The sequence below is a fragment of the Balaenoptera physalus genome, assembly GCF_965194825.1.
Source record: "Balaenoptera physalus genome assembly, chromosome: X".
In the NCBI taxonomy this organism is placed as follows: domain Eukaryota; kingdom Metazoa; phylum Chordata; class Mammalia; order Artiodactyla; family Balaenopteridae; genus Balaenoptera; species Balaenoptera physalus.
This window is the reverse complement of record NC_138903.1, coordinates 34222737-34247069: the sequence shown is the minus strand read 5'-3', so window position 1 is coordinate 34247069 and position 24333 is coordinate 34222737. Positions and strand designations below refer to the sequence as shown.

At 40.2% G+C, this 24333-nt stretch overlaps 1 protein-coding gene across 3 annotated transcripts in view; it reads right to left on the bottom strand.

Annotated features, from left to right (window-relative positions):
* Window positions 1–12696: 12696 nt before the first annotated feature.
* The window catches only part of CYBB (cytochrome b-245 beta chain), a 112561-nt gene continuing 100924 nt past the window's right edge, over window positions 12697–24333 (bottom strand). For 2 of the 3 annotated variants that reach the window (XM_082446533.1, XM_082446534.1), the window contains exons 9-14: window positions 24123–24215; window positions 21420–21673; window positions 20400–20562; window positions 18600–18746; window positions 16198–16322; window positions 12697–14384 (exon numbers count right to left, since the gene is read on the bottom strand). In XM_082446533.1, coding sequence (XP_082302659.1) covers window positions 14258–14384; window positions 16198–16322; window positions 18600–18746; window positions 20400–20562; window positions 21420–21673; window positions 24123–24215 — 909 coding nt within the window. In that variant the 3' untranslated portion in view covers window positions 12697–14257. The other variant, XM_082446535.1, reaches the window with a different exon arrangement.

Here is a 24333-nt window from a genome sequence, read left to right as displayed (position 1 = left end):
GAAAATCATGTATCTATTAAGCCTGTAGATCTAGGAGGGAAAGATGTAAAACTTAATGTTGGCAACGTGCTCTTGGCTGTTAACTGAGAATTGACTGGCTTGCAGGTAGAAATTACAGTAACTCCTGGGTATCAACCAACATTCCTGGACTTCGAGCTTAATGCTGTGACAGGAAGGGAGACCTTTGGGGTTGTCAACCTTCGGCAAAGGCTGAGCGTATTTTGTATACAAAAGGACCATGAACTACTGGTGTTCTCCACAAGTGTCAAGTATTACTTGTAGGCATGTGGCAGGATGGCACTTTCCAGTTCCCTTGATATTAGGTATAATATCAATATTATTAGGTACAAAAGCAAGAAGTAAAGAAGTGAAGCCAAAGAAGTAAACACAGTCCCTTTTAAGTCACATTAAAAAGTTGGGGCTCTATTCCGAAGTAGTAGGAAGCCTTGAAAGTGTTTCAAAAGAGGAGAGACATAAGATGGGCTGACCGGGATTGCATTTCCCACCGAAATTTAGAATAGGCTAAAGTTTTGTAAGCAATATCTACGCATGAATCTGATCATGTGAAATCTGATCAAAATATCCAAAAAGTAACATAACATAACACAACACAACACAACATGGAGTAAAAGTGAGAATTCCCTTTCACCTAACCCCAAATCTCTCTTACTTCCTCAGACTATCATATCATCATTTTGGTGTGCATCTTTTCAGAACTTTTTACATATACCTAATTCTCCTGTGATTTGTCTACAGGCATACCTCAGAGATATTACAGTACCAGACAACCACAATAAAGCGAATATCTCAATAAAGCAAGTCACACACATTTTTTGGTTTCCCAGTGCATATAAAAGTTATGTTTATACTATACCGTAGTCTATTAAGTGTGCAATAGCATTATGTCTAAGAAAACAATGTACATACCTTAATTAAAAATAATGCTGTTGGAAGAATGGTGCCGACAGACCTGCTCCACACAGGGTTGCCACAAGCCTTCAATTTGTAAAAAAGACACAATATCTGCAAAGCACAATAAAGGGAAGTACAATAAAATGATGTATGCTTGTAATAATTCTGAAATCAGAAAACCAATAAACAGCATTTACATTATTATGACATTATAACATTATACATAATATAGATCATTATTTTTTATTATTATTATTATCTTCGAGCTGAGTTGTGCTAGTATTATTTTTCCTTCTCTATGGATCTAATGTCATGTCTATACCACTAAAGAGAGAATATTCCTAGAGTGATGTCTGAATGGATTCCTTTTTTTTTTTTTAACTCCCATCAAATGCTTTTCCCATATGCTCAAGAAACCCAACTCTCTATCACTTTACTTATTCCATCAACTTCCTTTATCTCCTGGAGATCGTTTTGGAGCACTCTTCTCCTGCTTCTGTCTGAAACAGCTGCTTGCACCACAGCTGTACTGCTCATTGTATACTGTTTATGAAATCTTTGCCTACCCCCAAGATCATAAATATAGTCTCCTATGTCTTATTCTAGAAGTTCTGTTCGTTACCTTTTCCATTTAGGTCACTTAGGTGTATGCTAATCTCTAATTTTGGTAGAGGTCAAGGTTTATATGATTCCATATGGATGTAGAATTGTTCCAGCACCATTTATAGTGAACAGCTGAAATACACCACAGCCATAATCCTGGGACATTTTTTCTCTGCTCTCCTGGGTTAGAACCATTGCTTTCTAGATCCTATTTCCTCATTTGTTTTAGATTACTTCCTCATTTTTCAAAAATACAGCCTCAAGTGACTTCTCAGGAAAGAGTTATGGGAGGTTAATTTTAGTGTACCTAAAAATCTGAAAATGTCTTAGAGTTCCAATTGCTCCATGTCCCCACTAACACCAAAAGTTTTAATTTTAGCTGTATTGGTCAATACGAGGTAGGATTGCCTTGTGATCTTAATTTGAGTTTTCCTGATGCCTGATAATATTGAGAATTTTTCATGTTTATTGGCTATTTAGATATATTTTGTTGAGAAGTGACTGTCCAAGTGTTTTGTTCATTTTGAATTTTTTTGTCTCTGTTACAGATCTGTACAAGTTCTTTATATATTTGGAATATGAGTCCTTTATGGATATATGTATTGTAATTATCTTCTCCCCATCTGTGACTTGTCTTTTTACTTTCTTAATGATATTTTTTGATGAACCGAAGTTCCTAATTTTATAAAGTCTGATTTTTAACTTTTTTCTTTTATGGTTAGTGCTCATCGTATACAGTTTATGAAATCCAGATGTGGGGATGTGTTTTCAGTGTACTGGTTACTCAGTGGAATCTATCAGCATGATGACTTGTGTCATTTAGCTCAGATAAATTATCTTATCTCTTTGATGCTTTTCTCCCACCTGCTATCTCTGTACTCTTTCTGGAACTTTCATTGGTTGGATGAGGGATTCTACTCTTGTCAGTCACAGTTGTCACTATTCTCCTTCTTTATCTCTGGTATCTCCACGTCCCTAAACCCTCCGGCATTCTTCAGGATAGGTAGGCATCTTCCTAAGCTTTAGCTTCCTCCTCACATAATTCTGGTTTTGGTTTCCTCCATCCCAGTTCATGAATCACCACTCCTCTACCAATTATCCAGCTTCTAGGAATATGTTGAAATCTTTTATCCCTTGATGGTCCTCTTCTATTCCTTTTGCACGGGTTATACTATTATTATTTTTAAATGTGCTTTATGAGTCTTGGGAGAAAGAGAAGGAGAATTGCTTAGGGTCAGTTCACCATCTTGAACTGTAAGTGTCTGAATTTTTATTGTGTAGTTGAATCTGTCTTTTCCATGTGACTTGTGGGTTTCATGACTATTTAACAAGGCTATGTTTTTTCTAAATGCTGGGTATGCTTTGGATTCATTTTCCCAGTATAATCTTCACTTAGAGAAGAGCTTATAAGTTCTCTGCCATCTGAAAGCAATCAATACCACCTGCAGCAGAACTTTATCCAGCAGGTCAAAACTTCCTCATTTCTGAAAATAACTAATTTTGTTTTTAAATACCAGTAAGAAAGTGAAAGGTAAAAGAAAACTTTTTTTAGTATATTCTGTATTTTTCACTTTCAGTAGAAGATTTAAGGAATTGTTTTTATAAGAATAAAACTACTTTTCTTTTTCAATGCCTTAAATATCATGTAACTTTGTTTTCCCCTCCCCACTTTTAAAGCAACCTAATTCTTGATTTTTATCTTTAAATTAATTGTAAACAAAGTTTGTTTCTTTAAGGAAAACCTATCCAAGTTCTCCTTCCCTTTCTTCAAGAAATGTGGACATTCCTGTACTGGAAATTAGACATACTAACTTATTATTAGACATACTAATAATGCAAAACTTAAGCTGTCTAGGAACACCCTGGAATGAGTCATTCTCAATATCTGCACTTTCCAGATAACTGAAAATTTACCCTTTAAACACAGGCAAAAAACTTAACCACTGTGCATGAATATTTAGCTGACTCAACATGATTTAACTCTTTTCTGAATGGAGTATTAAAAACATCATTGCCATTACACATGTTACTTTGTCAAATTGTAGGTTCTAATGAATATTCCCAGCCCTTTAGGTTCTGGCCAGTACACTGACCAGAGAAAAAGCTCAGTGTATATAGCATTTGTTGAATATGAATAAATGAATGAATGAAGACATACAGTACCAAAAGAAAAAAAAAGAAATACAGTACCATGATGCCTTTAAGTTCTGTTGAGGTATATGGACCTCTTTGCCCTTACACTAAATGACCCCAGATTGTTATGCTTCTGAGTTTTTGAGTCTGCTTGTAGCATTTCTTTCTTTGTCCTTTCTTTAGGTTCTCAGATGTCACTTGGTACCATTGTGTGTATACCTCTAATAATTCTTCTCTCTTCTTTTAACCCTGGGACCAAGATCACGAAGCTTGTTATGGCAAGTGTGAAAAAGCTCTGACTGAATTTCAGATTGGTTTTGGCAGATTTGGTTTCAGAGTTTAACGTACTGTTTGTGGATTTTAGTTCTACTTTGGCAGCTCAGACACTTCCTCCTGCCCTCATCCCCAGTTTTTAGTTCTGTTTCAGATAGTAAGATTGCCCGATAGCTTATTTCTACATAGACAGAACAACATGCTAGTCATTTGGGTAGAACTGTCTAAAATAAATTACTTGTATTTTCTACGTGGCAACAATTTGGGATCCATGATCCCAGGGATTTTCAAAGCAAGTAAAACTCCACATAAGTCATGACAATTCAAAGGATAGAGTGTTTTTACTCATAGTAAAGCCAACATGTTCTTTATGGTAACCCCCAGAAAACTTTCCCATGCAATGTGAGCATGAATATAATCAACTCTCATCCTGGACCCCTCCAGATTCGGCACTACTAGGCCAAATCTGCTCCATTCTGCACATTTCACCTTCGAGCAAGCTAGCCTGGGCATACTATCATGGAAAAGGTAGAGGAGAAAAAGAGAGAAGAGAAGAATGCCAGGTTTCTTGAGGTCTAGACTCTGGAACTCACACATCAATTTCATTGCGTTCTATTGGTCAGCGCAAGTCACAGGAATAGCCCAGATTCAAGGGGTGAGCAAATAGACTCCTCCTCTTGATGGAAGAAACTGTGAAGCCACGTATCAGAGGACATGGATACAGAGAGAAGTGGAAAATCGGGGCCACACTGCAATCAACTGAAACGTTATTTACTTTTTTTAAAGCAAGGAAAAAGAATCACTCCATTTTATTTTAATATTCCCTATTTTGTTTCACTCCGTCTAATTAATGCTGGTATCATCTAGTGATGTTTCATTTTTTCCTTATTTCCACCTCCACTCTCGATATACGATATCTTAAAGAGGAAGATTTCTCAAAATGCATTTTTCTACCTACCAAGTGGAAAGTAAAATTTGCTGAATGTTTTGTACAAAGGAAAAAAGTGCAAAAAGTCATATTCTTAAAAGGAGTTTTACAGTCTACTTTCATTGTGAGTTGGATGTGGCCTTTGATCTCAGTAAAGTCACAGGCACATTGGCCCTAGAAGAATGTAACACCGAGTAATAAATGCACCAGGAAGTTGACAACAGTGTTGCCTGAGTTTAATATTTTAGCCATGGATAGGTGCTGCAGAGCTCCCAACTGGAAAACAGGATCGTCAGATAGGTGTGCTGAACTTCATTAGCTACATATGGAATAACTACCATGTGAATCGTGTGCTCTGGTGATTTTCAGCCACTACAGGCGCGTTAACTAACCCCAGGAAATGCTTAGATAGCATGATTCTTTTTTCTTATCAACCAATGCAAGGATATCTGAAATTTGCTCTAAAATCTCAGGAAAGACAAAGGTGATTCCTTCCTTCTGCCCTGAATTCCCCACCATCCCCCATCTGATCTGAAAGAGTGATGTTTAGCTTCTATGTGAGTGGGAGGGCTGGTGATTTTCTTGTTACTTAATTGGGAATTGCATGACTGGAAAGAGGAAGCAATGTTTAGTAATCAAGTGATCTAACATAATGGTAAACTTGGTGATTACTTAATATTCTAATGTAATTCTAAAACTTATGAAGATCTTTTGAGCCTAATTTTTTTATATAAGTCAGATTTACTGTATTTGGCGTAGTCTTCTCTGAAGGATAAAGTTTCAGAATACTTTGGGCTGTTTCCAGAAGTCAGACAGGTACAGTTCTCAGAGTAAGATCGAGAAAATTAGTTCATAGTGGCCACTATTCATGTCCAATCTTTCTTACTACTTCCTTTTGTCCACAGAATAGTATATACCCAACAACATTTAGAGTTGAGAAATTGTCCTTTTATAACTTAGCTTCTTCCTCATGCAATTTTACTTCATAACACAAACACACACACACACACACACACACAATATTGACGATAACTGGCCTTTTCTGTCAGATAGAAATCCTTTATGAACAAAATAAATATAAAAATGTAGATTACATAAATATTATTGAGCCACTCTGAAGGCTTCTTTTCTCCAAGCAAAATCATTCCATTTCTTAATAGGTCCATTCGTAAGTGAAAATTAGGTTACGGGACAGTGACGTAGGAGAACCCAGCTTCCTGATCTCCCAACAAAGATTAATGACTGGACACTCTCCCTGAACAAAAACAGCTCTGGGAGACCTCTAGAGTCCACTTGGGAACTTTCAGCAACACCGTGGAACAAAAAAACTGAGAACAATCACACACAAAGAAAAGAAAAACGAATTCATTCTGCCCCCATCACCCCTCCACCCCAACCCCTGCAGCTGGCATTGTTCAGGGCCAAGAAGGAAGCTCCCAGCTAGAAAGAGTTTCCCTCACCAGAACTCACCCCTTCCTTAAGAGTGGGGTGAGTGACAGCGTCCTCAGCTTCCTGGGACCCCTCACGAAGGTTCCGCTTCAGTTTCACCCCACCCTACCAGCGAAGCTGAAATGTCAATACAGCCGGCTACGAACTAGGAAGGAAAGCAGAGGCTAATATTAGCAGACACGCAGTGGGAGAGAGCGTGATTCACAGAGACGCGCTCTACGCAGAAACTCAGATTTCCCCACTGATGAAGCCAATGGCCAGCACAGCTGCTGCGGACGCGCTGCTGATGTCTCCAGCTTTTGCCCCACAGGTATTCTGTTCAATGACGCTAGCTACCTGAGTCTCTCCCCGCTCCCCACCTACTGCCACCCCACCCACCAGAAGCGGGATCACACCTGCAGCCAGTGAGCTCTCTGCAGCTGGGCAAGGGTAAGAGGCCAGCCGCCTGAGTCCCTCCTCACCCCTACCAGAGCCCTGGAGCCATGCTCAGCCGGGTGGAGCTTCTGCAGCTGCCTGAGTGCAAACTCCCAGCCTACCCCCACACCCCTAGGTGATCCCACGGCCATGCCTGCTCTGGAGGCTAGCCCCTGCAGCTGTGCACCTGCACACCACCGGCCTGATGCCACTCATCGGCCTCCACTGCAGCCTGCAAGCCCAGGGGGAGCGTGTGTAGCCACGGGTGAGTGAGCAGCCATGGGTGAGTGCACCCACAGCCACAGCTGCCTGTGGGCCCGGATCAGGCCATGTCCTGTCACTGGCCAGCACCACCCTGCCCACCTGTGCCCACCTCCGGCTCTGCACCTGCACGCCCCCAGCCTGAACCCATCACCAGCCTCCACTGCAGGGTGCAGCCACAGGAAAGCATGTGAACGGCCAGGTCCCCTGCAGCTGCTAGAGAGCACGTAGTTAGCCCGACCCTTGCTACCTGCCCTGGTTCCCATCACTACGTCTGCAACCAGCCTCAGTCACTACATGGGCACCTGCAGCTGGCCTCCACAACCAAGTGTAAGTATACCACCAGTTCTGGCCACCCCCACTGCCTACACTAGCTACTGGAACTGGAGGTACTGTTTAGGACCCTAACAGCCCCTGCAGCCACTGCAGACCCCCCCCACCCCCTGCCATGCAGTACTCACCAAGGACCACACAGCGGCCTGAGCTGAAGAGACACTGCACTTCTCCAGACCACACTTGGCACGCTGCACCAGTAGACCCAGGGTCACAACATGATCCAGTATGCTCCCTTCTGCAGGTAAAAGGCTTCCCTTACAGAACTCAGTCCATCAAGTCTGGAAGAAATGACTGCTTCTTCAAATATGCTGACATCTATTTAAGGCTACAGGGATCATGAAGAATCAGGGAAACATGTCTCCACCAAAGGAACACAGTAAAATTTCAGTAACTGGCCCCAGAGAAATGGAGATCCAGGAATTGCCCAATAAAGAATTCAAAATAATTATTCTACAGATGCTCAGAGAGCTACAAGAGAACACAGATAAACAATTTAATGATATCAGGAAACAATACAAGAACAAACTGAGAAGTTCAAAAAAAGATAGAAAAAATTAAAAAGAACCAAACAGAAATTTTGGAGCTGAAGAATACAATAACTGAACTGAAGAATTCAATAGAGAGCTTCAACAGTAGACTTTAGCAAACAGAAGAGAGAATCACTGAGTGAGAAGATAGACCAATTGAAATTATCCAGTCAATGAGCAAGAAGAAAAAAGAATGGCAAAGGATGAAGAAAGCCTAGGGGAATTATGGGGCACCATAAAAAATAATGTATACATCATTGGAGTTCCAGAAGGAGAAGAGAGGGGAAAAGGAGAAGAAAGCTTATTTAAAGAATAATGACTGAGAGCTTCCCAAACATGGGAAGAGATTTAGACATCCAAGTTCATGAAACTAATAGGTCACCTAAAAATTTCAACCCAAAACAATCTTCTCCAAGAGATATAAAACAAAACAAAACAAAACAACAATAAAAAACTGTCTAAAACCAAAGAGAGGATTTTAAAAGCAGCAAAATAAAAAAAAAAAATCTCTCGTACAAGGGAACTTCTATAAGGCTATCAGTGGATATCTCAGCAGAGACCTTGCAGGCCAGGAGAGAATGGGATGATATATTCAAGACGCTGAAAGAAAGAAGCTGCCAGTCAAGAATACTTTACCCAGCAAAGCTGCCTTTTAGAATTGAAGGCAAAATAAAAACTTTCCCTAATAAACAAAAGCTGAGGGAATTCCTCACCACTAAATCTGCCTTACGAGAAATGCTGAAAAGAGTTCTTCAAGCTGAAACAAAAGGATGCTAATTAGTAACATGAAAACATGTGAAAATATACAACACACTGGTAAAAGTAAGCATAGGGTTAAATTCAGAATACCCTAATACTGTAATATGGTGATGCGTTGACTACTTAACTCTATATAAAGGTTGAAGGACAAAAGTATTAAAATGGCTATAGCTTCAACGATTTGTTAACGTCAATAGTTACACAATATAAAAAGATGTAAATGGTGACATAAAAATATAAAAGGGGGTAGTAGAAGGATTGAGTTTTTGTATGTAATCAAAATGAAATTATCAGTGTACGATAGACTGTTATATATATGTTTTATGTAAGCCTCATGGGAACCACCAAGCAAAAATGTACAGTACATACACAAAAGGTAAAGAGGAAGGGTACCACTAAGGAAGGTAAAGGTAAAGCATACCACTAAGGAAATCAGCAAGAAAGGAATAAAAGAAAAATGGAACTACAAAATGGCCAGAAAACAATTTAAAAGATCTCATTAGTAAGTCCTTACCAATCGATCATTACTCTAAATGCTAACGGATTGAATTCTCCAATCAAAAGGCAGAGGGTAGCTGGATGGGTAGAAAACAAGACCCAACTATATGCTGCCTACAAGAGACTCACTTCAGCTTTAAGGACACACATAGGCTCAAAGTGAAGGGATGGCAAAAGATATTCCATGTAAGTGGAAACAAAAGAGAGCAGGAGTAGCTATACTTATACCGGACAACATAGACTTTAAGGCAAAAATGGTAACAAGAGACAAAGATGGTCATTATATAATGATAAGGTGGCCAATTAGTCAAGAAGATATAATAATCATAAATATATATGCACCCAATATTGGAGCACCTAAATGCATTAAGCAAATACTAACAGATCTGAAAGGAGAAATAGACAACAATCCAATAATAGTAGGGGACTTCAATACCCCACTCTCAACAATGGATAGGTTATCCAGACAGAAAATTAACGAGGAAATGTTGGACCTGAAACATAGTTTAGACCAATGGAACTAACAGAGAGATACAGAACGTTCCATCTAACAGCAACAGAATACACATTCTTCTCAAGCACACACAGAACATTCTCTAGGATAGATTAAATGATAGGTCAGAAACAAGTGTTAGTAAATTTAAGAAGATTGAAATCATAAGTATCTTTTCTGACCACAATGGTATGAAGCTAGGAATCAATGACAGGAAGAAACTGGAAAATTCACAAATATGTGGAAATTAAACATGTTCCTGAACACCAATGGGTCAAAGAAGAAATCAAAGATAAATCAAAAAATATCTCAAAACAAATGAAAATGGAAGTGCCACATGTCAAAACCTGTGGGATACTGCAAAGAGTATATCTTTATTTTTTAACATCTTTATTGGAGTATAATTGCTTTACAATGGTGTATTAGTTTCTGCTTTATAACAAAGTGAATCAGTTATACATATACATATGTTCCCATATCTCTTCCCTCTTGCGTCTCCCTCCCTCCCACCCTCCCTATCCCACCCCTCTAGGTGGTCACAAAGCACTGAGCTGATCTCCCTGTGCTATGCGGCTGCTCTCACCACAAAAAAGCGATGGTAATTATATGACAGGATGGAAGTGTTAGCTAATGCTATCATGGTAATCATTTTGCAATATACAAATGTATCGAATCAACACATTGTACATCTTAAGCTTACACAATGTTACGTATCAATTGTATCTCAATAAATCTGGGGGAAAAAAGAAATTGGCAGATTATTGAGGTTTAAGAATCCAGATATTTTGTAACCATCATTATAAAAATCAGTTCAGTGTAATTTCATCAACGTATGCTAGAACGACTGGGTGAAAGACAATTGGAGAAAATGATATTTATACAGTCAGTACATATTCCCCAAATGTTAATTACTAATTACAAAAGTAAAATAATACCTTTACGTTTATAACAGAAGAATCTGGTGATGAAACTTAATACCACTAATAACAGGACAAACTGACAATACCTACCTCCTAATACAATGCACTGAGGATACAATGTCACCTATACCTAGACTATATAGTAAATGCTAGTTTTGTATCGGTGTTAAATTTCTTGGATTGGTTCATTGCATTGTGGTTATATAAGTAAAAGTTGCTGTTCTTTGGAAAAACATTATTTGGTGAATCATCATGTTGTACGCTTTAAATATCTTATAATTTTATTTGTCAGCTATACCTCAATAAAGCTGAAAAAACATCAGAATAAATAAAAGTAAAAATTAGCATGAATCCAGTTAACGAATGTTTCTAAACTAAGATACCAAGGTACTTAGACGGCATAAACCAGAGGTTTATACCACCACTGTTACCCAGCTATTCTTAGTGCAGAATCTGTACCTAGCACAATAGCTTTAAAAATATCCTTGGTTACTTATACCTAATCTGTTAGTGTGGTGCAAAGAACATGGGCTTTTTAGCTAGAAAGATATGGACTTAATTTTGACACCGTCACCCAGTAGTTGTGGGATAGTTTGAGCCTATCAGTTATCCTCTCTCAGCTTCAGTTTTTTTGGTTTTGTTTTGTTTTTTTATCAACGAAATTGGGATAAAATGACTACCTTGCAGTGTCCTGAGGGATTAGCTGAAGTGTATGTAAAATGTTTGGCATAGTAGGTGTTTATTAAACATTAGCTATTTCTATTATTGACATTGATTTCAGCGAATGACCTTTCCCCCCGTGGCAGCATATGTCCACACCTCTATCCCTTTCCTACATGGGTGGGGTGAATCATAACTGGTTGGCTCACTTAGAACAATGACCAGTACAGAAACATGAGCACATATATATACACTCACAACCTGATTTGATGGCAGCTAATTGCAAAGTTAGAACTGAAAAGGTGAGTGGAAATAAAAAAAAGACGTCTTACACTAGGACTTCTTTGCCTTTGAAATTCTGTCTGCAATGTCAGGTGACACTCCCTTGTCCATTCCCTTATACCAGTGCCGTGAGGGTCACCAGGACATTAGTACAGAACTCAGTACTCAGTTTTCCCTTCTCAATCCAGACATTGTGCAGTGTTTGACATATCTACAAAAACACAGAGAATCTCAATCCCGCTGGGGCAGAGAAAATCTTCGCCATCTGAATCCACCCTTGAATATGAAGATCAATAACACAGACACAGAGAGAGCTCATTCATTTTAATCATTGAGCACAGTTTTGATAGTTCTTCCCAAGAATTATCTCCCAGGGTCCCCCCACCCCCCGTAAACTATTCACACACAACATCTACAAGTATTCAAATTTCATAAATGCAGTGTTGCAAAAGCAAAAGAAATAAGAAAAGCCTTCATAGCCTTGAGATTAAAAACAATGCTTAATCGTTTTCTCAGTACCTGTTACTAAATACTAAATGCTAAAAAAGCTGTGCAGGCAGCCGACGGCTGGGAAGAAGAATGGAGAAGGAAGCTCTCATAATGACAAGAGCTTTTACACTCATTTTTCACCTCATAACCAGGATAACACAGGGCAGATCTCTCTATTTTGGTAACTCTGTTGGTGTCAAAAATAGAAAACCCTGGAGAAACATTTTCAGAGCAACAAATGGAGTTGGTTTTACTTATGCCACACAGGTGAGCGAGGGCCCAGATTGTCAGACTCCTTATAACTCTGGTTCCCCCTCTGGCTCACACTTTGGTGTAAAGAACTCAAGCTATCAACACAGAGCCCGAGTCATAGTAATAGCACAATAAAAGTTTGTTGAATGAATGAACTGATACCTGGGGTGCAGTGGGAACAGGCTGGACCTAAGTTTCTCTTTGCAGAAACAGTCTTGGGACATTGTGGGGAGGTGACATTCTCAAAGCAAGCCTGACTTGTCAGGACCGACCCTCAGTGCCCGGGGCATCCTGGAAACCCAAAGGAACAACTGAGTTCTTACTAGTTCAGCCCAGTCCCCTGAATATGCCCACTCAGCATCAAATTCATGGCCAGAATTTCAGATTCAATACCATATGCTATCAAAATAAAATGAATATGTGTGTAGCTCCTGCAATTACATTCAATATGTATAAGACTTTAAGAAATCTGGGGTAAAAAAAAAAAAAAAAAAAAAAAGAAAGAAATCTGGGGTAGAAAGTGACCCCCTTCACCTACCCTTCCCTTTTGCCTTTTTTTGCTTTCTCTCACTCTCCTTCTATTCTCTTCCCCCTTCCCTCCCCTTTCCTCCTAACCCCATCTTCTGCCCTTCCCCCCTGCTCCCTTCTCTTTCTTTCTCATTATCAAAGTTGAATACTTCTAAATATCTGTGGCCCCAGAGGATATAACAAATAAGCCTGTTTTTAGTTCCCAGAAGTAGGAGCAGTCCTGAGCGGGGAAAAAAAACCTTTCTGGCCACATTAACAGTGATTTAGAGACTCTCAAACTCACGGATATCCAGAACATTCTACTGGGTATGAATCCAATACCTACACAGTAAGCTAGGGATTTTAGTTTCTGGGATGTAAATTTCATCATGATCATGATGATAGAACAATAAATCGTTAGTTACACCAGTAAGATCTCTTTTGCATGTGTATTTAAGTAAAACAAAGTGTGGATGCTATTTAAAGCAGATGGGCGTATCAGATACATATTTGTCACAATTCTTACTTTCAGATTCACAAGTGCTGGCTGGAGGAGACCGTTTCCGGCAATAAATCAGTTTGCATTTCTTTCATAGCATAAGGAGCAGGACTAAAGGAGCCAGCCAGAGTTAGGACAGGAGTTCAGTTCTCTGCCTCTATCTCCCTTTCCTGCATGTTTCAAATAAAAATGTTTGGACAGGATAACCTATTGGTTACTAACCTTAGCCTGTTCTTTACCTTCAAGAGAATCAGGTTCCTTTGGTCAACAAGAGTCTCAGAAGTGATTTCCTCAGATAATTCCGTTTAAAGCTTTCAATTACTTCTACCCTGGCATTGTATGGTTTTAAATGTCCTTTCATTCATTCATTCATTCATTCAGCAAACTTTCATTGAATATCCACTCTCTGCTGGGGCATACGTTAATTCCAGTCAGTCTAATATTCTTTTGTAGGAGGAATCTCTGACCCAGTTAGGCTGCTGCATTGGTAAACTGGAGTGTGCTGTCACCATTAAGTGATGAATCACTCTCAGAATATATATCTCTTATTTGGAAAATTTCCTTTGATAGGACAATAATGATAACAAAGATGACACAAAAGGGAATATGAACAGTTACTCTCTGGTTTGCTTCTTCTTTTGGGGAGTATACAAACCTATTTCCAGGCAGCCTGGTATTGCTGAAAGATCACCAAACCTAGAGTCAGATGGTCTAGAGCCAGTCTCAGCTTTAATCTTAGGGAACCTACTTCACCATTTTGAGTCCCCATGTTTTAATCCTAAGACCTGAGTCTGAGAATCCTTGCCCTACCTTTCTCTGGAATTACTGTGAGGAAACAAAATGAAAACATGTGTATATAATTGCTCTGAAAACCATAAAGCCCCATACAAATGCAAATTTATCACTGTGAAACAATCTTTGACATTCCTTTCAGGGCAAATCATCACATTATAGTTTCTCTTTCTTTCTTTTTCTTTAAAGGAGGGAACTTACATTATCAACTAGCATTATTGGGGCATTTGGCGGTACAAGCCACATTTATTTCCTCATGGAAGAGACTAGTTAGAAATTTTCCTTATTGAAAATGAAATGCACTCCCCTGGGGCCAGAGTCGGAGTTGGAGATGCAGTGCTTATTGAGGGTTTCAGCCAAGGCTTCCGGTCCACAGAGGAAAACTCCTATTCTGGTACTTTTGGGAAAGAAAGAAAAAAGACAGTTTCAGGCTTTGGGATGAGCTCAATTACAAAGCCCATGGGGGGATTTCCTATTGATTTCAGGCCTCAGGGCAGAGTCCCCTCTGCTCCTTTGTCCTTCCGCAAATGACAGAGTTCAGGTTACCATGAGGGAGCGTGGCTCGGCCCTGTTTGAGGGGCTGGGAGGGGCGGGCAGCCGGCCACTTCAAAAGGCAGCTGACTTCTCTGAAAAAATGACATGCAAGCAGGGTTTGCGGAAACTTCTACTACAGAGAAAATGAGGGTGAATTTGTGAGCCTGTGGGCTACTGTCCCCAAACACTCCAGCATCTTAAAATCAAGGACAAACCCGCTTCAGGAACACCCCCTCTGCCAACAGCTTCGTGTGGCTTCATCCCTCAACATTTTAGACTCTAAAGCCTTGCTCCTCTAGCTCTGGTTCCGGACCAGTAGCCTCGGTGTCCGCTTTTTAAGAATGCAGATTCTTAAAGTAGGCCGACGGTGTTTTTAAATTGTTATAACTTCACACTTTTTTGAAATCTGCCCTACAAAATTGGTTTGGCTTCAATGTCAAAGCCGTGACAATTTGTTCTTTGATGTGATTGTATTTCCAATTTCTTGTTCACGTTAAGATTTCAGTAAAACTCAAAAATCTATTCAAAACCAAGAATGCAGATTCTTTGGCCCTACCCCACATGTACTAAATCAGCGTTTCAAAAAGCTTCCCCAAGTGATTTATTTATATGTTCATTAAAGTGTAAGAAGCAATGGCGTAAAGAGTGTATTTATGGTGATTTCTTGAGTTTGTCATGTGTTCTAGATTTTAGAAATGCAGTTTTCAGACTTCTAGCCCGCCACAATACACAGGAGAGCATGGAAGAGTGGAAATGGAGCCTGAAGCCAAGAGACAGGTAAGTAGCACTTCTCCTCTTGAGCTTCACTGTTAGAAGTCCTAGTAAACTAAGGCAAATAAAGGTTGCCTGGAGATGTTCTGAGAAATGTTTGCGACTATAAAGAAGAAAAGGGAGAATCTGAAAATCCAGAGAACGGAAGAGGATAAGCTTGCGAGACAAGCAAGAACTGTAGTGCTTCCTTTGCATCCTGTCTCTTTCTTAAGCTACTTTCCTTTACCACTCAATCCATTCAAGAAACCAACCAAGCCTCATTCACTCTAAAGTGTAAATGACTGATAAGAGTTTCAAGAACAGCCAGTACAGTAGGCAGGAAAAACTTAGAAATACCAAGGAATAGTAGCACAATGAAAACTGACCTAAAACAGTTTCTCAACCTCAGCACTACTCACATTTTAGGTCAGGGAATTCTTTGTTGTGGGGAGCTGTCTTTTATATTATAGAACATCTAGTTTCATGATGACCAAAGCTTTAGTGAGGGCAGGAAGGACCTGGAATATCTGTCAACTTATGATCTTGGACCCAAAAACTATAAATGAAAGTGGGGACAGTGTCTCCTTAGTAATAAATATAAATCATAGAGAATTAATAGAAGTAGATGCACGACTGAAATTTAGGAGGTGAAAGAAAAGAACTGAGTTATGGGCCTATTTGGGGGGAACAGGGTTCAGAAAGTCTGAGGTGGAGCCTGGGAATCTTTGTTTGGAACTCTCCAGTCAATTTTGGTGTGATTTAAAGACTTCCTCTTGAAGTCAGAGATATCTAGAACCTTTTATGGGTGTGAATATGGTAATCTAGGTATCTTAGTTTCTGGAATATATAAATCTAGCCATGTTTGGAAGCTGTTGCTTTACGTAGACCATGAGCCTCAAGAACACCTTGGTGGGGGAACTCCTTACTTGGGGTGTTGACTCCCAATGGTATTGAACTCATTATCCCAGTTGGGCCGTCCATACAAGGTCTTTTGTTTCAGGCCTGTGATCACATCTTTCTCCTCGTCATGGTGCACAGCAAAGTGATTGGCCTGCAGGAAAGGACATGAATTCAGACAAAAGAGGCATGCTGTATAAATACACACAGATATACTTACATATCTCACAAACCAAGCTCTAATTACCATTCTAACTGTATGTATTTGGGGCAAGGCACCATGCTGGAAGCTAGAAGGTCAACACTGAACAAACCAGTTCTCAAGCAATTTACAGTCTAGAAAGGGAGACCATAGAGGAGGCACAAACATCTCCATGAGGACAAAGAAGGGAGCACGGGTGGGAGGATATGGGAAGGTTTCAGGGTGGCCGCATTTGAGCCAGACTTTGAAGTGTGGGTAGGATTTAAATTCTCTATCTCACTGTTTTTCTCTCTGCAGTACGTCTGACAGTCTTTTCTCACCCTAATATACTCCCGCTCCTTTGGGAGAATCACTAAGAATTAAGACAACCATAGACTAAAATGTACTCATATTTTGGTAATGTAATGAGACATCAACCCAAGCCTAAAGCTACTCTCTGTATATGTGTGTGTGTGTGTGTGTGTGTGTGCAGAGTCATGTGTTGTTTCCTGTGACCATTCTAGGGGGTCTCAGTTTGAACAACAGGTATTTTTTTAAATAAAAATGGTTAATTACATTTATTTAACAATCAAATCAGATTTTACATTCACTGGACAGGGAATGGATGATGGGATGGAAGAGGTTAAGAAGGGTGATTACCCTGGTTTAATAGTCCTGTAGGGACAAAGTTTTGCAAAGAAAAATAACTCTTTTTCAATGCAAAGAGATTTCCCACTTAAAAAACTGTGTCTGGCTTTTGAAAAAAACAGAACTGCAAAGCAATTTATATATTATACATTTTTCCCCCCTGGGTTTCGTTTTGATCACATTTTGTTGTTGTTGTTTCATTTTTAAATTGCAGAAGTGGCATCTTAAAACCACTTTTTCTGGAGCAGCAATTTTCATGGTCATGTGTCCCTGGACCTACGTTTGCAACAAGCCTTTCCTAAGACTTGGAGAACCTATGATAAGTGATATGCCAAAACCTAAATGAGAAGAAGTCAGTTTTCACAGGGACCAGGTGCACGTGAAAAATGTCTTGGGTGAGGAGCCGATGTGTGGGGATGGCCATCTGAGGCAGTGGCCAGGAGTAGGCAGGGACCCTTGCCTTACCTCCGCACTCAGGGGGACGGTTATGCTGCTTCCAGGCCAAGTCATGAATGTCTCCTTATTTAGAAAGACGTTACCCCCTGGGAATCATTAACTTGTTTCTGAGTTTCTCAGTCTCATCACTTTGGACATTTGGGGCCAGATAATTCTTTGTTGTGGGGGGCTGTCTTGTGAATTGTGATTATCTTATCAATAATTGTAATTAACTGTAATCGTCTTCTCAATCGAAAATTCACATTTCCATTGCTAAGTGTCTCAGGAGGGAGAAAGTATATATACATATACATATATACATATACACATACTACACACACATATATACATATACACATACACACATACCCCATATATATATATATATATATATCACCTTCATTAGATATATATTGATTTATTTACAAATGATAATCATGAGCTACTAGGAGTAGTAAGAGTACAGGTTCTGGAGCATTTATTATTTGGATGCCCTTGGACAAATGACCTAACCTGTTCTGGGCCTTGGCTTCCCCATCTGTAAAATCTGGAAAAGAATAATAGCTACTTCATAAGGTTGTTTTGAGGATTTAATTAGACAATCTATGTAAACACTAAGAACAATACTTGGCACAAGCATATGCTTAATAACTATTGCCAGTTATTATGACTCCTTATTAAATGTATTATATATAGTATAAAACATGCATAAACATAACTTAAAGGAATATATACACATATATGTGCATGTGTATACATATATATGTATATGCATGTGTATATATAAATACAGACACAGAGAGAGAGAGAGAGAGAGAGAGAGAGAGAGAGCTGATCTTTTCTCTATTTTCTTCCCATAACCCCGTAGATCATCTTGTCCACCTGGTTCGATACCCCTGGTGGAGACATGGCTCTAACAAGGTCAAAGTCATGGCTTTGATTCCCTTGTAGGCTCCTTAGCTTTGACCCGTCCCACAGATACCAACTTTGAATCTAATATCAACCGTCTGAACAAATGGGGATACTGAGTCATAGTGAATGTGCTGGATCACCCGAACCCATCGACTGTTCTTAAAAACAGTACACAAGACATTCCAATAACCAAGAGGAAGTCGGTAAGCCCTGGGCACTGTGGGAGGGACCTGAGATTGGGGATCTTGTCCTCACCTGAGACTCATCCCAGCCAGTGAGGTGGATGTTGTAGCTGAGGAAGCCAGCGTTGTCCTTCTCCTGCATCTGGGTCTCCAGCAGCTGCAGCAGGTCTGCAAACCACTCAAAGGCATGTGTGTCCCGGCACAGCCAGTAGAAGTAGATCTGAGAGGGGGACAGACCGTGAAGCAGATTATGTTTCTTTTTTTATTTTTGTCTTTTTTTGAAGGATAGTTGATGTATAATATCATATAAGTTACAGGTATATAATAGAGTGAGTCACAATTTTAAAGGTTATACTCCATTTATAGTTATTATAAAATATTGGCTATATTCCCCATGTTGTACATTATATCCTCGTAGCTTATTTATTTTACACATGGTCATTTGTACCTCTTAATCCCCTACCCCTGTCTTGCCCCTCCCACCTTCCCTCTCCCCACTGGTGACCACCAGTTCTTTCTCCATATCTGTGAGTCAAGTAGATTATATTTAAATAGGGACCTATCAGCATTGAAATATGGATTTCTACCCTCCCCACCTCCACTTTTCCCTGCTGCTCAGAATGCCTGGAAAAATGGGTTTTCAGAAAGCTCTAGATATTTGACAAACTAGCTCACATGAACCTGCTCTGGCCTTCACACGGCAGGGCAGTAAATAAACAGCTTGTTCTCAGAAATCCGTAGCTTAAGAAGAAAACGTTAGCCCACCACTTTCCCCCTGGGTCTGCTCTTGCCCTCCTAGGATCCCCGGCTTCCTTTGACCCTCCTCTCAGAAAGACCAATAGGATCTAGACGAGCCATGGCTGCCACCACGCTACTTCCCTACCCGCTACTGCCAGACTTCCCTGAATTCGTAGGGGAAAAAGTAGTTCTACCCGCACCTCCTCCACATCGAAAAGAGGGGAAGGGGAGAATGAAAAGTCAAGGTCAGCTCAACGTGCCTATTAGAGGTTATCTCTACAGCTATTAGAATGACTCAAGCTTTATTAAAGATGTCCTTTACTGGGCAATGAAACCAAACTTACATGTAACCAAAAAATCCCCCAGGACTTTATTCTGAGGAGACAGCCATAAGAAAGTAAAAAAGTAAAAGTGTCACGAAAGGACATGTCTCCTGCCCTCCCCCTGCAAATAAACGTGCTGGGGGCTGGAAATGGAATCCATGTCAATATCTAACATAAGATGATAGAAAAATTATTCTATCCTCTCAACGGAACATGAAAGAATCATCGAAAATGATTATTAGCAAGCTTGTGACAACACTGAAAAATACTATATGCTTTAAAAAGAGCAGGACATGAAATTGTACATACTCAATATATACAGCTTTCTAAAAATATGTAAACATGTTGGAAGAGAACTTACAAAAAGGATAACTACTGGACTGGGGTTGTGAATACTTTCTATTCCCAACTCTCTTCTGAATTTCCAGTAATGCTATACAAATACAGTATATTTGTACTTTCAATAATAGGCCTGCTTATACAGAACCACATTTATTTATTTGTTTGTTTGTTTATTTTTTTGGCTGTGCCACGCATGGCTTGCGGGATCTTAGTTCCCCGACCAGGGATCAAACCAGCACCCTTGGCAGTGAAAGCACCGAGTCCTAACCACTGGACCGCCAGGGAATTCCCAGAAGCACCTTTGACTTATCAAATAGCCCTTTTGTGCAAAGCCTGCCTCTCTGAAACTACCTAGAACTTGTCTTCACTTCCCCCAGTCTCTGCCAGCCTCTGCCCTGAAGGCTCTTTGGGGCTTCACTTGGCAGACTGTGATGAATGCTCCAAGCCCTCTGAAAAAGAAAAGAACCTACCTTTTTGAGCCTCAGATTGGGGGCTTTATTGCAATATTTGTACCAGATCGACTTGAGAATGGATGCAAAGGGCGTGACCCCAATCCCTGCTCCCACCAACATCACCACCTCGTAACTGAACACATCTTCACTGGCGGTGCCGAAGGGCCCGTCAACAGCTATCCTGGAGGGAAGCATGGGGGGAGATAGTTACACGGATACCTTGCTCTTCAGAGGAGGATGGGGCACACATTACCACTGCAGGTGTGCAACATGTCACTTCAAACTGGGACAATGTATTGATGTGACACTTTGTTCTGTGAGATAGCTTTCAAGTAACCAACTCAGTGTGAACATCGGGGTTGGAAGTAAGAAGAGGAATTTTTAGCTAACTGAAAACATTTGGTAACTCTCAGGGGTATTTTTTTCATGTCTCCACCCCCATTCACCCACTACACATGCGTGCGTGCACACACACACACACACACACACACACACACAGAGACAAATGTCTGTGTCTCTTGCCAGGTGAGCCCACACTTGAAATTCCTGCTTACACTGCACATTAAAGTGAGAATTTTCCATGTCATAATATCTTATAAATTTATATCTCTACTTTATGTTGGTCTATTCATTGAGTTATTTGACAAACTTTTCTTTAGCATCTACTAAGTGCCTGACACCATGTTAGGCGTGTGGGAAGAAGGAGGCCAAGTGAGTAACGTCTGGCATTTACCCTCAAATAACGTACACCAATGAAATTTTAAGTATAGCTTTGATTGCAAGTTAATATACCTTGGCCTTGACCCTTACAAATTTATAGGCACTGGGGAATATCCATGATTAATATTTGATTCAAACATTTTATATTTCATATAAGATTTATACATATATGCATAAACACAGCACACGTATAAAATGGGGAACACCGAGATAGCTCCCTATATTTGTAGAATCTGTATGTTTTGTCAGACTCAGGAGCTAGTAGAGTGACATTTTTCCTGAACTCATGCACCTTTGTAATAGGCGCTTGGTACTCACTTCGGTAGTTTCCAGGCATCTTGAAACTCCTGCTTATCACAGCCACAAGCTTTGAAAAGTCCCTCCGTCCAGTCCCCCACGATGCGGATATGGATGCTAAAGAAGTCTTCCTCGGGGGCAGAGGTCAGGGTGAAAGGGTGCCACTCCAGCCTGGACACCACAGGGCACTTGACGAAAATGTATTGGCCCACCTCCATCTTGAATCCCTTTTTCTTCATCTGTAGCTCGATGGTTTTGAAAGGGTGAGTGACCACCTATGGAACAAAATGTGTCTCTGGAAATGAACCTTTCCCCCAGTACTTGCCTTTTCAGTATCCATATGGATAAAAGGCTGAGCTAAGATGCCCCACCCAGGTCCCTTCTTCAGGGCCAACAGAGCAGTTCTTCCAGCAAACCTGCCTCTCACTGGCAACTGCCCTCAGCTGTAGCCCATGGCCAACAATGAGCTGATGCAGGAATCCAAAGGCCTGGCCCTTGTCCTCACTTTGGGACAACTCCCAGGGGCCATCGCAGCTGCAGCACTTCCTGTAGGATCAGCTGAGGCTGCAGTTGCAACCACTTCGGGCCAGCAATTTCCTTCCCCCAGTCCTGCCTTTCTTTTCTTTTACAGGTTCATCTCCTGAGAACATGCCCCGATAAGCCTTCTACATGCAGTTCTCTGTCTCAGAGTCTTTGCCAGGGAATCCAACCTAAGACACCAGCTTAATGTGGTTTTTTTTTCTCTAAGAAGACAAGGCAGTTGCTAGAAACAGAAAGAAGAGGTGGTTTCCTGCTCAGCCTTCCTATCTCCCCAAGGGATGATCAAGAGCCTTAGCAGCTGGACGGAAGCAGAAGGAGACCCCATTGGCTAGTAATACAGCAACATCGCCCAAACCAAGCCTAAGGTGCTTGTCTGTCTTTGTCCCAAGTCCCACCTTGAACCTGCCTGATTCCATGCATTGTTTATACATTTCTCCCTACCTGGGGAATACACCATCCATCTCTCCCAAAGCCAGGCCCCACCCACCTGTTGCCATCCTCCTTCTTCATGTACCTGAATGTTCATAACAGCTTTGTTTACAACAGCAAAAAAAAATTGGAAGCAGTCCAAATGTCCATCAACTGGTAAGTTGGTAAATAATTTAACAAAATGATTTCATTGTAATATAGAAAGTAATATGTTTCTTTGATGATTCCTGAGATCCTAGAGGGACTTTATACGTGCAACTGAAAACAAACCAAGGGACATCAAAGGAAAGAAAAATCAATAGAAACAAAATAGCAGCTTCCTAATGTTGACTGATATAGACGAGCTTTTCTTTTCACCGGTGAGGAGGAGTAGGACCACAGGAAATCCTTTTAAGAAAAATTGCCAAAACTTGTGAGTCAAATATAACTTATATGACAAGGCTGTAACCAACTTCCCTTCATCACTGAAATAAGGAGGTGTAGAGCTTCGTTTTGAAACAGAACATAAAAATTGATGAAAATGACTTTGAAAATTATGTGGCTCGCGTTGCAATTTTGTGTGGTGAGAAAGAGTTCTACCATATTGCAATTTTGCTACCACAGGGAACATCGGGATAGAAGGGAATAAAATGCACTAGTGGACAGCGTTGTCACCAGAATACTTTTGGATAGTACCTTGTTTCTTATGTGTGTTTACATGAGAAGAAAATGAGTACCTATTTTCTTCACAGGCAAACAAGTCTGCCTTAGAAATAGGCTTAGGGGAAATACTTGTCTGGTTAGTTCGTTCTAGTCTAGTAAGGGAAATTTTGTGGTGGCTCTTTTTGCTGATCTCTGGGCTTTTTCTCATAGTGCAATATAAATATCATAAAAGGAGAACTGTTGTGGCCTCCTATATTTCAAGGTTTCCAATGCCTGCAGGATTAACTTTACTATGACCTTCCACAGAGGCCAAGAAAGAAGAGCTAGGGTGGTGGAGTGGAAGATTTTGTGTGTTTTGCGAAAGCAACCCATGGTAAGCTTTTAGTAAATACTTTCTGAACTGAACTTAATTAAATTTTATTTGATAAAAATAGTCCTGTCTGATGTTTCCTGAAACTATAATAAGGCGATTCCATTTCTATTTATTTAGTTGGATATTTATTTATTTAATGATAAGAAGCAGCATAGACGTGTGGGGCAAAACCACTATATACTTGAAGTTAGCGGACTCAATTCTAAATGCAGTTTAGTTATTAGCTCGCTTGAGACTTTGAGTACATTAACTCTGATACTCTGTGACTGCATACAAAGCACAGAGAAGGAGGTAAAGAGGACCTGGGAAACTGTCTCCATCTCAACCAGACCTGCCCTTGGTTCCCTGGTTCTTTTGGCATCTGAATATTTTAAGGCTCAGTGCATGACCTTTCGAACTCACCTCTTTTGCTTCTTTACTCTTAACTAATCACATCATCTCCCTATGCTCCTCCCCTCTACATACACACACACACACACACACACACAGATTCATTTACACAAAACATTTGGATTCACTTTTCAACAGAAAATGTTAACTTCTAGTTTCCCCAATTAAAAGGCCCAATCATGTGATTATCAAGCTAGGTACATTGAAACAAACTGTAGGTCATCTCTCTGCCCTAAGTTTAATCAAAAGAAACAGAGTAAAAGTGAGATCTGACAATGATATAGAGAACTTGGATAGACTTGTCCATGATACAGTTAGATAGTATTAGTAATTCCTAACCCAGCCAATACCTTGGTGATGACCACCTTCTGCTGAGATCGCCAAAACCGTACCAACCTCTCACAGAGATATAGGAACATGGGACCCACTATCCATTTCCAAGTCTGTAATCAGAGCAAACAATGAAAAAAGGATGTGTTAAGGGGCGGTAGTTGATAAAAGATTCATGGGGACAAAACATTTTAGAAGTCAAGTTCACCTATTTTGGTTTGTTTAAATATT